At 39.9% G+C, this 14,247-nt stretch overlaps 1 protein-coding gene across 1 annotated transcript; it reads left to right on the forward strand.

Moving 5' to 3' along the window:
- Window positions 1–435: 435 nt before the first annotated feature.
- eepd1 (endonuclease/exonuclease/phosphatase family domain containing 1) lies at window positions 436–11,335 on the forward strand (the record flags this gene model as incomplete). Its single annotated transcript, XM_035682004.1, is given in 6 exon segments — window positions 436–487; window positions 6,516–6,626; window positions 8,196–8,330; window positions 9,503–9,641; window positions 9,757–9,951; window positions 10,878–11,335. Coding segments are annotated over 6 exon segments (823 nt in total), but the record flags the coding sequence as incomplete, so codon positions are not given.
- Window positions 11,336–14,247: the final 2,912 nt, after the last annotated feature.

Here is a 14,247-nt window from a genome sequence, read left to right on the forward strand (position 1 = left end):
GCTTTTTTCTCATTAAAACGATTACATTATTCTCGCATTATTACGACTTTATTCTCGTAATTTCCAGTATGGTATTTCTTAGTATGGCCCTAATACTCTGTCGTAGAACGAAAACAACCAATCAGAACGGAGAAAGATGGAAAGACACTTTGGGTTGGAAGCTTGAAGATAGTTGATTGTTGAGTCTCATTCCCAGGGTGTTAAATACAGAGGCTTTGTGACCCTGGGAATGAGACTCTTTTATAAATGTACCTACCTTATGCTTTAACATAATGTGAAAGCTGAGGAGCTATCCTCAGGCTAAATGGTGGACACAACAGTCAAATAAAAGGTTGTGGACGTCAGTTGCTTGGTGTGAATATGTTGGTATATAAATATATACAGTCAAAATGTGAATATGTAAATGTAAAACTCATCCTCTCTTTCTGTTTCCAGCATCAAGTTACTGGCGGTGCAGGACCTGCTGGAGCGGGAGGCTCTTGATAAGGTAAAGTGGAGCTGTGCACACACTCACTGCTCTCTGCCTGGGTCACGCTGGTTGATTGAGAGGACCGCTGCTGTACATGTTGAAGGCTGATTTGCAGTGTTGTAAATGAGATGAGTCTCCTCTCAGGGAAATGCACTCAGGAACTCTCACTCAGTGTTTCCCATTTATTTAATGTGTTGCTGTTATGCAAATGTTCCCCCTTTCTTTCCACTCTCTTTGCGTATCTGTTTCCCAAGTGTAAATGTCTTCTATTTCTAGGCTCACATTTGGGTTTAAACTGTGTTAGTGCTCTCCCATGCTTTCATTACTATAAATATGACAGTGGTTGCTATGGGGTGGAGGCTATCCTCTTCAGCAGTGTCAGTAATCAGGATGCATTGGATTAATCTTTCAGATTCTTTTTGAAGAAATAAGAAAAAGTAATTTAGCAAAAAGATGCTGGCACATTTTGGCTGACAGCTGGGAGCTGTGACGGCCAGATTTCCCGGAAGACAAATTACACAGAAACATAAAGCTGTAGCTCTCTGTTATTCAGCATTAGAGAATGTTTGAACTCTACTGCCTTCTAGTTCACCGTATTAAACCTGAGCATTTTTTACTCACTCTGATCTAATAAGAGGAAAATATAATATACACCAGTAAACAAATATTCTTTTCCACATATTTTCTGCATATTTAGAGCAAGATCTGACTTGAAATATTCAGTTATTACATTATTACATTACGTTATGCTCTGCTAATATGGTGGGTTCATATATTCAGGTGATTATACACTAATGAAAACAAAGCTATAAATATAATATTCCATTCTGACAATAGATCCTCCTAAATGTTACACACTGGAAATTAATTTAATTTCATATAAATCATATAAATTCTTTCTGTGACCAATCCTTAAAACAGTGGTTCCCAACCTTTTCATTGTTGAGAAAACTGTTGACTGTGACATATTTATGGATATTTCATATTATATTCAATGCATACCAATAACAATACAGTCCACCACCACAATGAACCCAAATGTCCCGAACCCCAGGTTGGGAACATCTCCCTTAGGTCAACACATTTTGGGATCTCAACCTGCCGGTGTGGATGGATGCTGAGGAAAACACTGGATAAAGCGAAGCACTACTATATGAAGTATGCTGTACAGTCAGATCACCCACTCTCTTACTGAGCAGAGATGTAGGGCGACTGCATTAATACTCAGATGTCATTGCATGTATGAAATGAAATGTCAGAGTTCAGGAGTGCGCTCTGAGCTGTCTGACGTGTTCCCGTTCAGCCTACACACTCCTTTGCATACGTGCAATGTCACTCTCTGTATTGGCTACCAGATGGATCCTTGGCAGAGAAATTCCGAGCTCTGTGGAAGGGAAGTAGGTCAGCAGCAGAGTATTTTGGACGGAGAGAGGGAGGTGGTGGGAGGATGAGTTACCTCTGGACAAGTCCTAGCCCACATTGCATTGTTTTCACTCCTGCCAGCCTCCCACACTGGTTTTCTGCCTGTTTTCTTTCTTGTCTTAGTCATTAGCACCATCTCTTTTCATCTGCAGTGTCTCTTCCTGCAGAGTGAATGAGAATTTTTTTCCATTCTCTCTTAGATCTTTCATTTGAGCCGGTGCAATGCAGCACACCAAGATATATTTTACTCCTTTACTTTCATATAAAAGCAGCTTTCAATTAGTTTACATGACACTATAGTAATAATATTCCTATGATGTGTTTTTGTTTTATATTGGGTTCCCACTTTATGATCTTAGACTTTTCCTACCATATAGCAGAATGGCATGAGTCTGGGTTTCACTGGATAGATTATTGACACACGTTAGCCTCCATCTTGTCAGTTACTGAAGCCACAAAATCCAGATTTGGGAAAGAGGTAGTAAAGCTGAGCTGGGATAAGCCGGCTGCATCTACCACGGCTGAACAGACTCTTAAAAGGTCATTAACCTATCATAACTACCATGACTTGGACCACAATCACCATCATGTTGTCATCATAGGAATATTGTCTAACTGACTTTCAGTGGACAGACCTTCCACTGCATCCCTGTGTTTATTTGCTGACCCATGAGAGCATTTCACTGTAACTGTGGTGGACATGTTTGCTTGGACATGTGTTGTATTAGTCACACAGAGAGTGTGTGCCGGTTTTAGACTGTTGTGCTCCGTCTGTTTTGTCGCTAAGGAACCCTCTGTCTGTGGTTAGGTTTCAATCTCGTGATTAATCATACTGTAAAAGGCATCACTGGTTACTATGTCAAACAGCCTTTGTGCAAATATAATAACTAACTTGCAATAACTGGACAAATTGCCGGCTTAACCTCATAAATACCTAAAACACACACACACTCTTCTCGTTGTTTTGTGCTGTGTGGATTCTGGCAAACCCTGACTGGTTATCTGGCACTGCTCTGAAGGTTCAGTGAGTTCAGGGTTGTTTGCTACTAAATTTCTCTATTTGTCCATCCTGTTCTGAAGAGGTAGTTCAGTCACTCACAACAGCACAGACATGCAAAACAGGATATAACATATAGAGACTTTATTGCTTTAAGTTCTGCCAGCAGCTCCAGTAGTGGGATTAAACATATTCTCAGGGCGAGGAAAGAGCACACTCAAATGACTGCACATAATATTAAAAGTGTTGCTTGTAATAATGAACCCCGACTCTGAAGTCCCCATCTTCTCTACAGAGTGCTTTAGCTTCACTCTCACCGCTCTCATCAGCCAAATTTCCAGTACCAGCAGGCAGCTGTTTCCAGTGAAAAGCTCTAATAAATCCATTGTATTTGAGATGTCCAGCTCCAAAAAACAGACAGTGGCACATTTAGCAGCCAAAGAAATATATTCTCTTTTCCCTCTGGGGTTGGTGGAAACCAAAACAAAGCTAAAAGAGAGACTGGATATTACACTTACATTAATCAGTTGAACACAAACACAGCTCCAAATGAAGGATCACGTTGCTGTGTGTCTATTGTAGTTTGCTATATACTGCAGGAAGACACCACTGCAGTACTGCCAACTTTTTCACTTCCGGTACATCCTGGTATTTGTGTATAAACGGCACAGACTAATTAGATAACCACCTACAGGATTTCAAAGATACAGATTAATATGGTCAAAATCAATTTAGCAGAGGCTGAGATATCCTGACGTTACTCTATACGTACAGTTTGTACCACAGGCTTTCTGTAAAAAAATTTCTGTCCAAAGTAAGATAATCCTGATGACATGAAGTTTTACACTTTGTGTTCTACATGAGAGAGTATAATGGCGAGGAGGTTTTACACCCTCTGCCTGTGCTGTTGATTAACACTCAGTGTAGTAATCAGATAATGAAATCCTTGGCAGTGCGAAATGAGCCTGTGCTTCAGTGTTTCTCCTGTACCTGTTCTGGTCCAGGTAACTCTCCAGCTCTGCCAGGCGATTCCTCCGGGCCTTGGCTCCTTTCCAGGGCCCTGACTACATGCTGTGCCCGCACTTTGGTCCTCACAGGCTGAATTATGAGGGTGTTTTGTGTTTTGGCACAGGTTATACTTGTGAGCAATTCATCCTTGTACACTTTACAGGCTCAATGGCCCCTGGGGACTGCAACTGAAAGTAAATCCTGTTGGGGGTTTCTAACCTCCTGGCAGTCTGAAATTGCTTTATTATTAATATTATTACTTACTCAGCGATGGGCCGGAGGAAACAGAATGCAGTTCACAGTGATTGTGTATGTCTCTGCAGTTTGAGATAGATAGAGCTGTGGTAGCACTGCGAGATGACAGACTTTGTAGCAGTTCCTCAGTGTTAATTAGTGTTATCAAGCTTTGTGCTGCTCTTGTTAAACTGTTACGGTTTGTGTTTCAGTCCCTGCGAGGACAAAATGGATGTCTGGAACGTTCTTGTCATGCCTTTTGATACACATCTCTTTCTTTTCTTGGTGTCCAACAGAAATATCTATAACAAATCATATTTGCACAAATAGTGCAAAGTCCCAGTGTGTCACTTGCCCACAATTTCATTAAGTGCAAATCTGTTTAGGACTTTGCACTCCTAGGCAGGTGATCTTATGTGTTTCATATTAGTATTTTGTGTCAAAATCTAGTAGATAAAGACGCCTCATTCTAAGGTAACGAAAACACAACAAGTCTTATTCACAAATGTTGCATGTCAACACTATTACTAAATGCTACATTCAGTTAGTTCCCATGCACAAATTACATAATTTAAGACCATGAGTTATGTAATGTGACAGTGCAAATTAGTAAATTATTCATTTGTGCACACTAATTATTTATTTACAATCAAAATGTATGAAGTAGTGTGTACCACACTGGCTAGAAGTCTCTGTTGGTTTTCGGAAAAATAATAAAACTACTATGATTAGTTTGCTCTGCACGCTGTGCTTGATGGGAAATTGGAGATGATGGGGTATTTTTGTCCCAGGGCACCCTGAGCTGTAATTCTGGCCATGCACAACATACTGTATCAAGATTTTCCGATATAGGAATAAGCCTCGCTACCACAGCTCTGCTAACATGGCTAGCAGCTTGCAGCTTTACCAAATGTTAAAGTTAAATGTTAGTAGACATTTATTATTATATTTATTATTAAATTGTTGTCACTTTGAATGTGAATGGGTGTCATTTCAGTGTGGGCCTCTCATGGAGAGGTCAGGTATGTGTGTGCGTGCACTAGGCGGGGTTCCTCTGACTCTCCCAGTGTCCCGCAGGGAGCCCCTCTGGTTAAATTTAGAGCCAGTGGCAGGTCAGCCAGAACAGCAACCTGAGCCTTCATATTCTTCTGTGCAGCTCCCTCTATTCCTTTCCTTTCTCCCACTTCTTTTATTTCCAGACCAAGCTACTTTCACCTGTTCTTCAGAACAGTACACCTCTACTGGTTTAGTCCTCTCTCAGTAGTGTCGACATAGAGGCTTCCTCTTTCTGGCTGTATTTCCTCTGTGAGATGAGATGAGGCTATTTGAGTTCACTGAACTCTGTATTGTTTCTCAGTGAATGTTTTTGCTGATGAGCAGTTAATCTGCCCTCAAGTGTTAAAATAAAGTACAACACACCATGTGAATTGCACTTTGTCATATTTCAGACAGATTAGAGATAGTCATGTTGGCATCTAATTATCAGATAAACCAAAGGAGATATTCAGTTAAGTCAGTACTGTGTTCCATTTTGTATTAATGCCCGTGTTTTTTGTATGTTGAGCAGGCCTACCATGCACTGATTCTCCTGATTATCAACTCACAGTGTCCTTGGCACTGACAAGCTTGTGTCTTAATGCACTGTTCAGATTTTTAGCCACACAACAACCTTGTTGCTAATATTTCTCAGACAGAGCTGCTCTGAAAGCAGTGATAACCTTTATGGCTAATGGTAGAGTGAAGAAGCAGTCCTTTGATTATCATTTTACATGCCATGTTTCTAAACCTGTTCCATTTCATTTTTCACATTCTCATTACACGGTCAAGTTAGCAATAATAATATGCCACATCCAGCCAGATTTTCAAAATAATGCTAGCTGAGAAATATTTCCAGTGATTGTTGCTGTTTGTTTCAGTTTAGCTACCAAAACGTCTTGGTTCAGTTTAGGAAAAGATCATGGTTTAGGTTAAAGAAAGTATATTAGTTACGGAAGTTACATAGTGTACTGAGAAATTGTAAATTGTAAAATCTGGATAAATCTTTACTCAAGGACCACTAGCTTTAGCTTTAGCTAACAATATTATTGCTTGTTTAAATAACACTGTCTTACATTAACAGTAGTTGTTCCTTTTAGCTAATCATTTGACCAGAATATCCCAGTATTATCCTTAAGCTTTTCAGAAAGACTGATGAAACCTGAATTACAATTTATTTTTGTTCTTAATTAAAGTTGATACTTAGCCAACACACTGTGGCCCTCCCCCTTAGAGAAAAACTAAAACTACAATCCAGATTTACATCATTGCCAAATAATGAAGTACAACAATAAATCTGGTATCTGTGCATAGTGCTGACAGAATGTTCTCTCTGTGTTTGCATTGCAGTTCTGTGTGGAGTTAAACCAAGGAACGCTGGCCAGTGTACGGAAGTGGAAATGGCCACGAGGGCTATGGAAATGTGTTGTGTCTGAAAATCCCACTGGACACTACAGCAAGGTATGTCTCTCTTTAGTTGATTTGTTTAAAGAGTCAATTTACACTGAATGACATATGGGACAGAAAACTGTTGCTGGATTGCTGTTTTTACCATTAGCTGATGAAACTATTCAGAAATCATCGGCCCTCAAGTACCCAAATCTGTCAAAGCCAATCCTTTGCCAGAAAACAGTCCTCACAGCAGGAAAATGAAAAAAAAGGCAGTTCAGTGTTTGTTTTTCAAAGGTATCAGCCACTCCAGTACAGCTGGTGGATGTATTCAGCTCTAAGAGGTTGTCTCTCTTCTCTCCAATATCAGCTTTGACATCAGGAACCCGCTGGGCATGCAGCAGATAGCTGTTTGTTCACAGCAGAAAGCATGCAGTAGATGAACCGTTGATATAAACTTGAGCTGGGTCAGCTGCGTGTCATGGCCTCGGTCACGTACGATGGATGGTTGAAATAACAACCATGGGTTTTAAAATGCCCTGCCAACCCCGACTGCTAGTGCATTCTGACAGCATGATAGCATGGTGTAACGTTAGTAACATTTAGATGGGGTGGGGGTCTATTTTGTTGTTTTTTCATCCAGGGAAGAGCGTACATATATCCTATATAAATAAAAATAAATCATACTGAAGTCAGAACCAGTGAAGTCCCAAAATATGGTATAACAGATAGATAGATAGATAGATACAGAGATAGAGAGATAGAGAGATAGAGAGACAGATAGACAATAAAGAACAGAGAAAGGTAGATTAATGAGTCTTATTCCCAGGGCGTCAAATATCGATGCTGGGAATGAGATTCAACTATCTTCAAGCTTCTAACCCAAAGTGTAGATCTTTCTCTTATAAATATCTAATATACTTATCAAATGTGTCTTTTTAATTAGCAGAAAATATAGCAGTTTGATAACTGTGACTAAGCATTGTTAGCTGATCTTTCATCTGTAAAACATCACTATGTCTGAAATGAGGCCTTCTGACACAGCATACAGTCGAGAATCACCCCAAGGCTCATACAGTACTGTAGAAAAGAATCAAATTACTGTAAGCCCTGATCAGGAAATCCATGTAACATTTGCATTTTAAAGCTGCAGTAGGTAATTTTTATGAAAATAATTTTTTGCCATAGGGAATGAGACAATCAACTATCTTCCTCGGCTCTGATTGTTTGTTTTAGTTCAGGTCCCGTGGATTTTTGCAAATGCCATTAGGAGCAGAGGAACCTGGTTGTTTCACAGATTATCTGTCTCATGTTCTACTGTCAGGATATAGTGAAAGTTTCATTAAACAAATAATAATTTTTATCAAAAATAAAATTAAAAATTACCTACTGCAGCTTTAATGAATGTGCCTTTTTCTCGTCTCTGTAGCAGACTGATAAATAGACCTGATTCAGCTTAGTTCAGTAGGTCATATACGGTCCTACACATTTATGGCTGGTTACGTGTCATCTGCACACAGAATATCTCAACTTAAGTGTTCGCGGTTCTATTAGTATGATTGCTATGCTATTAGTAATGGTGTTGAGGAAGTAGTAAGGTCTAAATATCTGACTCCATTTCCCATGATCCCCCTTTCCCAGGGAGTGAGCTACTCTGGCTTTCTGTGGGATAGTTCGTCTGGTATTGACCTGCGGGATGCTGCAGTCCTCGAGTCTCCTGTGGCCAATGGCAACGGGAATCATACCTACCCTCGACTCTACCTGGCTCACTTCTCTGTAAGTAATGATTGACTCCCAAAACAGACTGTTAATAAGGGCTTTCTAAAGTTTTGGTTAGAAAAGTTTCAATATTACTTCAAGGTACGCAGAGGTAAAAGAATAATAATTATTTATTATTTTTCTTTACCTCTATTGTATTAATTTTTATGTATTCATTTATGATTCATATTTGTTAATAGTAATATATATATTTTTTTTTTTTAAATATATTTTTTAAACAATATGTTTATTGAGATTTTCCCTTTTCTTCCCCCACAACAAAATATACAATACAATCAATTAATACAAACATCAGACCCTTCCACCTGCCCAAAAAAGAAAAAGAAAGATTCCTGCTTTATTTTCTGCAAAAAAATATTAAGCAATAAAACAATATTTTTCTCATATAATATAATATTTAATCATTTATTAAAGGTATTCACAATTATGACAGCTATACCAACAATACAAATGTGTGGGTACAAGAGATACATAGACATTAACTTTATAGTGCATGCTGTATAGATTACGATAAACAAACTTTTTCTGAAGGCAAGTATGAGGAAAGTTCCTTAAACCACAGAGATGCACTAGATCAGTGGTTCCCAAGGTCCGCTTTTCTATCATTTACTAAACCAATGACCCCCTGAGTCAGTGACATATTTTATGGATATTTCATATTGTATTCACAACTGAACAATGAACCCAAACAGTGAACTCAGTAACTGCAGGAAGTGTGTGTAAAACCAGTGATTTTTCCACTTTTCCAGTGGAGAGCTATGCATTTATTAGCTGCAGTTTATTGATAAAAATGATTATAACTTGGTCTTACAAGTCTTATTTTTTTGTAGTTTTGGCAACCATTTCTGTTAGTTACAGTATGATAACTTCTTAATTAATTCATTTCTGAGATCTGTGAGATATGGAGACATTGCAAAAAGAAGTCAGGTTATAAACAAAACTTCAGGAAATCAGGAATTATCCTTTAATCTTCCTCCAGCTATTATAAGATGGTCAAGTACTACAAACCTATAGTCATTTCAGAACAAAGTTATGGTAACAACAACACATTTCCAACACACATTAGATGCTAACAATACTAACAGCTAGCTCCATTTGCTGTTTGTGTGTTTTGTTTTGTTGTCAACTGCATTCCAACCACCATCAAATGATGGACTTTTTTCTATCAGGTTGGGTCATACGAGCTGACAGTGGTGAACGTCCACATGCAGGCAACAGCCGCATCAGGAGAGTCCAACGGCAAGAACCACAGCACAGACGAAGCCAAGTGTCCCCGCCTCTCCCCGAGCATCCAGGAAACACTCAAAGGTCAGTCTGTCAGGTTAGACCAATAAAGGTCATCGTGTGTCCTTCATTGCTGCGCGAAGGTGAATTATCGGAATCATCCTGTTCTCATTAGTTTTCTCCACATCTTCTGCTGCAGGTGAGAAGGAGTTGGTGGTGCTGGGAGATTTTGGCTCCCCTCCTCAGAGCTCAGAGCTGGACATACTGAGAAAGGAGAAGCTCTTTGCCCTGGTACCATCCACCCAGTTCACCAACATCAGCACGCGCTCACCACAGGGCACTCGCTGTCTGGACAACATCTGGCTGAGCCGCTCCCTCAAGAAGATCTATTCTGGTCAGTGATGTTTTTGGACAGTGGTAGATTAGAAATTCAAATCTGAAGTCATTCATACAAGTAAAGTCTCAAGTCAGTTAATGGAGGCAAATCGAGTCTCAGGTTATTTGAGATAGTCTCTTGATATTGAAAATCTAAGGTGAGTCTCAAGTTATGAGAGAAAGCCCAAGTAAAAAATCAATCAAGACAAGCCAAATCAATTCAAGTTATTTGAAGTCCAAGATAAAGCTGCAGTAGCTAACTTTCATACTTTAAACTTTTCATTGTTATTGTTGAAACTTTCACAGTGTTCTGACAGTAGCACATGAGGCAGATAATCTGTACTTCAGACAAGTACAAGTCAAGTCTAAAGCCTGTCATGGCAAGTCATTCACTGTCACAAGTCTATAAAAAGCAAATTGCATGTCAAGATAAGAGTCTTTTAGGACTGTAAAAGTTAAAATGAAACAGTGTTTGAATTATTTCAAAGCTATGAGTTTTTTACAACACTGAGACATGGACCTTCAATGTATCGGCCTGATAATTAAGCATATTATCAAGCATATCAAGACTCACAACACACATAATAGCAGCTCCATGACTCTGTTTGACCTGAATGGAACAAAACTTTAATTTGAATTATTGCTAACACCTGTGTTTACCCTATTTTTTAATGTTAAAATGGCTGCTGTGAAAGGGTATATTGTTCTGGTTATCATGGCAACTGTTTTTTCTCCACATGTAGCAGTACAGACACCTGGTTTGCTTTTTTATTTAGGATGAATGAGATTCAGTTGCAATTTCAGCTACTGCTTGAGTTCATGATAAGTGGATGTAAGCTTTCAAAGTTTACCCGACTGTATATATACTTTGATACATCATCTAAGCTCCAAGGAGTCCCACATGTCTGCTGACTGCCCATCTCCTTGTGTCTTTTCCACCGACAGGCCACTGCATGGTAGTGCGGGAGGGCTTGACCAACCCCTGGATCCCGGACAACTGGTCGTGGGGCGGTGTGGCGTCCGATCACTGCCCCGTGGTGGCTGAGTTTTACGCAGACGTATCCCCTAAAGAGCTGAGCAGGCCTGGTATGGCAGTGGTGGACAGAGGAGACATTATGCCCAAACACGAGCGGTGACAGCATCCACACTCACAGTAGAGACAGCAGTGGACAACAGCAGACTTTGTCCTGCCTGGATCTTGGTTAGCTGTGGAGCAGTTTCCTGACGAATGTGAAGAAGTGCCAAGATTGCCTTTAGGTTTCAATCTATCAATGTATAATACTAACTGGTAAGTCATAGAGCCATAAAAATGTTCAGACAAAATATATATAATGTACTTTAAGAAGGAATGTGCCAAACATTTTCTATATGTATATAAAATAAAGAGAAATTAATAGATGTTCCAGCCGTGTCTGAACTCTCATTAATGCAGATAAGTGCAGTATCTGTTCAGAATAGTGTGAATGACCCAGCTCAGAGGCTGTGCTGTAACGCTCATCTGTTCTGTCAGTTGAGAGGATGATAAGATCTCAGCTGTAGAGCTCATGAAGGCTGCGCTCTTAAATTATGTAAGCCAGGCCTCTGGGTGCACGCGTGAGCTGCCATCTTCCTCTGTGATGGAAAAGAGGTGCCAGTGCAAGAGTGCTATCAGAGGACACTGCTGCTGCCTCAACTGCTCAGGAACAGCTCCAAAATGCTGCTTATAAAAGGGCAAAAACCTGGCACTGTTCAGTTTTACAGATTAGTTCAATGCAAATTACATTTTACAAACAAAAACAACAACAGTGTATCAAAAACTAATGATAATGACACAGGTTACATATGAGAGTTAAAGCTTAGATTTAGTCTCTCTAGTTTTAAGTGTTGTATGTACTGTCAAACCACAAAATATAACTGGTAAGTAATTATTATTATTATAACATGATAAAAATTACCATGAATTTAGTGATGAAACATTTGGTATGAAGCATTTAAGTGTGTTTCTTAATAAATCACTGAAGGCGCAGTGCTGTATTGTACCTTTATAAAGGCTTTTTTTTTCTGGCAAAAATGTTTTGCACTGGTCAGGGGGTACGTGGCTGGGGAATATTTCGAAGGGGGTACACTGCTCTAAGAGGACAATCCTCACACAATCACTGATCACAGATATGAATAGCTCTACAGTACAACACACCTATGGAAGAGATGTTATTCCAAGAAAACCAGATCAGACAATATACAGAATATTCAGATCGATTTGAATTGAGAGAGTATAATTATGTGTGCAGCTGACTTGAAAGATAGCTAATCATTGCATTTGGATGCACACACATAATTATACAAACCTACGTTCCCTTATGGCTGGATTGACGAGCATTGGCCCTGGGGCCCCACATTCACTGTTTTTGGCCACTTGGGGGCAGTAGAACAAGTTGAAAACATATGACCCCCTTGTAAAGTGGCGAACATATCTGTCTCATAGCAGATAAATGCTTCACCATGTTCACCAACTAGTCTCTAACTGTGTCTGTCTGCTGTTTGCTAGTGGACAGGTAGTGTACAGTGGGTCTATCAGAGCTTTTACAGTGAAAGCAGCACCTCAGTGGGATATCTACGTTGGATTCTTGCCCAAGCTTTTCAGCCTTTCCTGGAACATAACCCGGTTGTTAACACTAATTAACCTGGACTGGTTACAGTATTGCATCTTTAAGTTTGAAAGATTTTTTATTTAGAACATATTTAAATTCACATCATGTCCTCAGAGTGTGGAGGCCAGCTGTCAGTCTCTGGTGCTGCTCACAGTTGTCAGTAGTCAGAAGCAGTGGAGGATATTTGGAGGGCTGAAAGGACCTTGTTGTCTGTTATTGTTTTTAAATCAAATTCTAAGTGCAGATGCATTGGAATCAGCCTGCTGTTGCTTCAGGAAGCAAGGCTGATGAGAGTGGAGTCTGCAGGCTGTAAAACCAAAATAAGGAGTTGATAGAGGCTAAAATGCTCCATAGAGTGGAGAGTAACTAAAGTCAGGTAATAATTCTGTGGATTTATCACTATTACCAACACCTTGCAAGTTTCAAGTAGTTATTTCATACAATGCTAATGTAAAGTCATTTATGTCATTTTGATACTTGCCCTACCTCTCTATCATCCCCCCTCTAATCCCCATATTCTTTGCGGAGTCATCATTTCTCATCTCTCCACCAGCACTCACAGTTTCAGGCCCTCTGCCAGTCATCTAAACCTGCTCCTCACTGAATCCAACTTACTCCTCGGTCCCTCATTTAGCCCAACAGTACATATACCTGCTCTCAAGTCTCAGTCGGATCAACTATGCTGGCTCCATGGCCAAGCTTTCCAGCCCTTCCCGTTTGTCAGCATCCAGTCCCTGTTCTGAAAACCTCCCCATGAGCTTTTACTCATCTTGCAGCTGATGGGGGCCCCCTAGTGGTTTAATCTAGCCATACTGGAGCCTGCAAGAATATAGGTATTGTTTAAAGACTGTAACTATAACTATGTTTCAGGGTCAGTAACTGGTGCTGCTCACAGTTCTCTGTAGTGTCACAACCCGTCTTAAGGCTGGACAAAGAAGGGGAGAACACACATGAGTTTTAACTGAGTTTATATACATAACTAAAAAAATTAAGCAAAAGACAAACTAAATTCAACAAAACCAAACAGGGTGGAAGCCAAGGGAGCAAGAGAGACTGGCTTATTGGAAGACTATATAGACTGGAGGCAGTCTACCAGGTGAACTGAACTGACTCTTGCTGATGACCTGACTCACCCACCAGGCTCTTGGAGGGAGAAACCTGCTCAAAGGGTCGTCACACACCCCCACTTACAAAAAAAAGTGGTTCCACCACAAACTCTGGAACTACAACAATAAACATAATTTACAATTAAAATTGGCATTTCACACTGAGCCACCTAGTCCTGTGTCGTGTACCTCCCACCAATACCCACACTCTGTCCCTTAAGTTTGTCCACCCTTAGACATCCACAACCTTGGTACCAGAGCATCTTTAAGACTAGAGAGAAAAAGATTAATGCGCAAAAACAATGTGGGACAGTACATAAAACTACTGTATGTCAAAAACACCCCACAAACACTCCAAAACAAAAACCACTTATGTCAGTATCTGTGTCAAGGCCCAATCCCAGACTACATGAGAAACATGAAGGCAACCAACCCTCACTATTAAACAAACTGATCCAAACAGATGTAGAGCATTCAGTCCCAGTGTGCATTAACAAAACCAAAAGGTAGCCCAGACAAACAAAACTGTAGTCTCCCCCAACATACAAATAAGTACTTAAAGCAGTGGGTCCAGAAAGTCCC

This window comes from Morone saxatilis, unplaced genomic scaffold (genome assembly GCF_004916995.1).
Source record: "Morone saxatilis isolate NCDOM2014 unplaced genomic scaffold, NCSU_SB_2.0 Contig9, whole genome shotgun sequence".
NCBI lineage: Eukaryota > Metazoa > Chordata > Actinopteri > Moronidae > Morone > Morone saxatilis.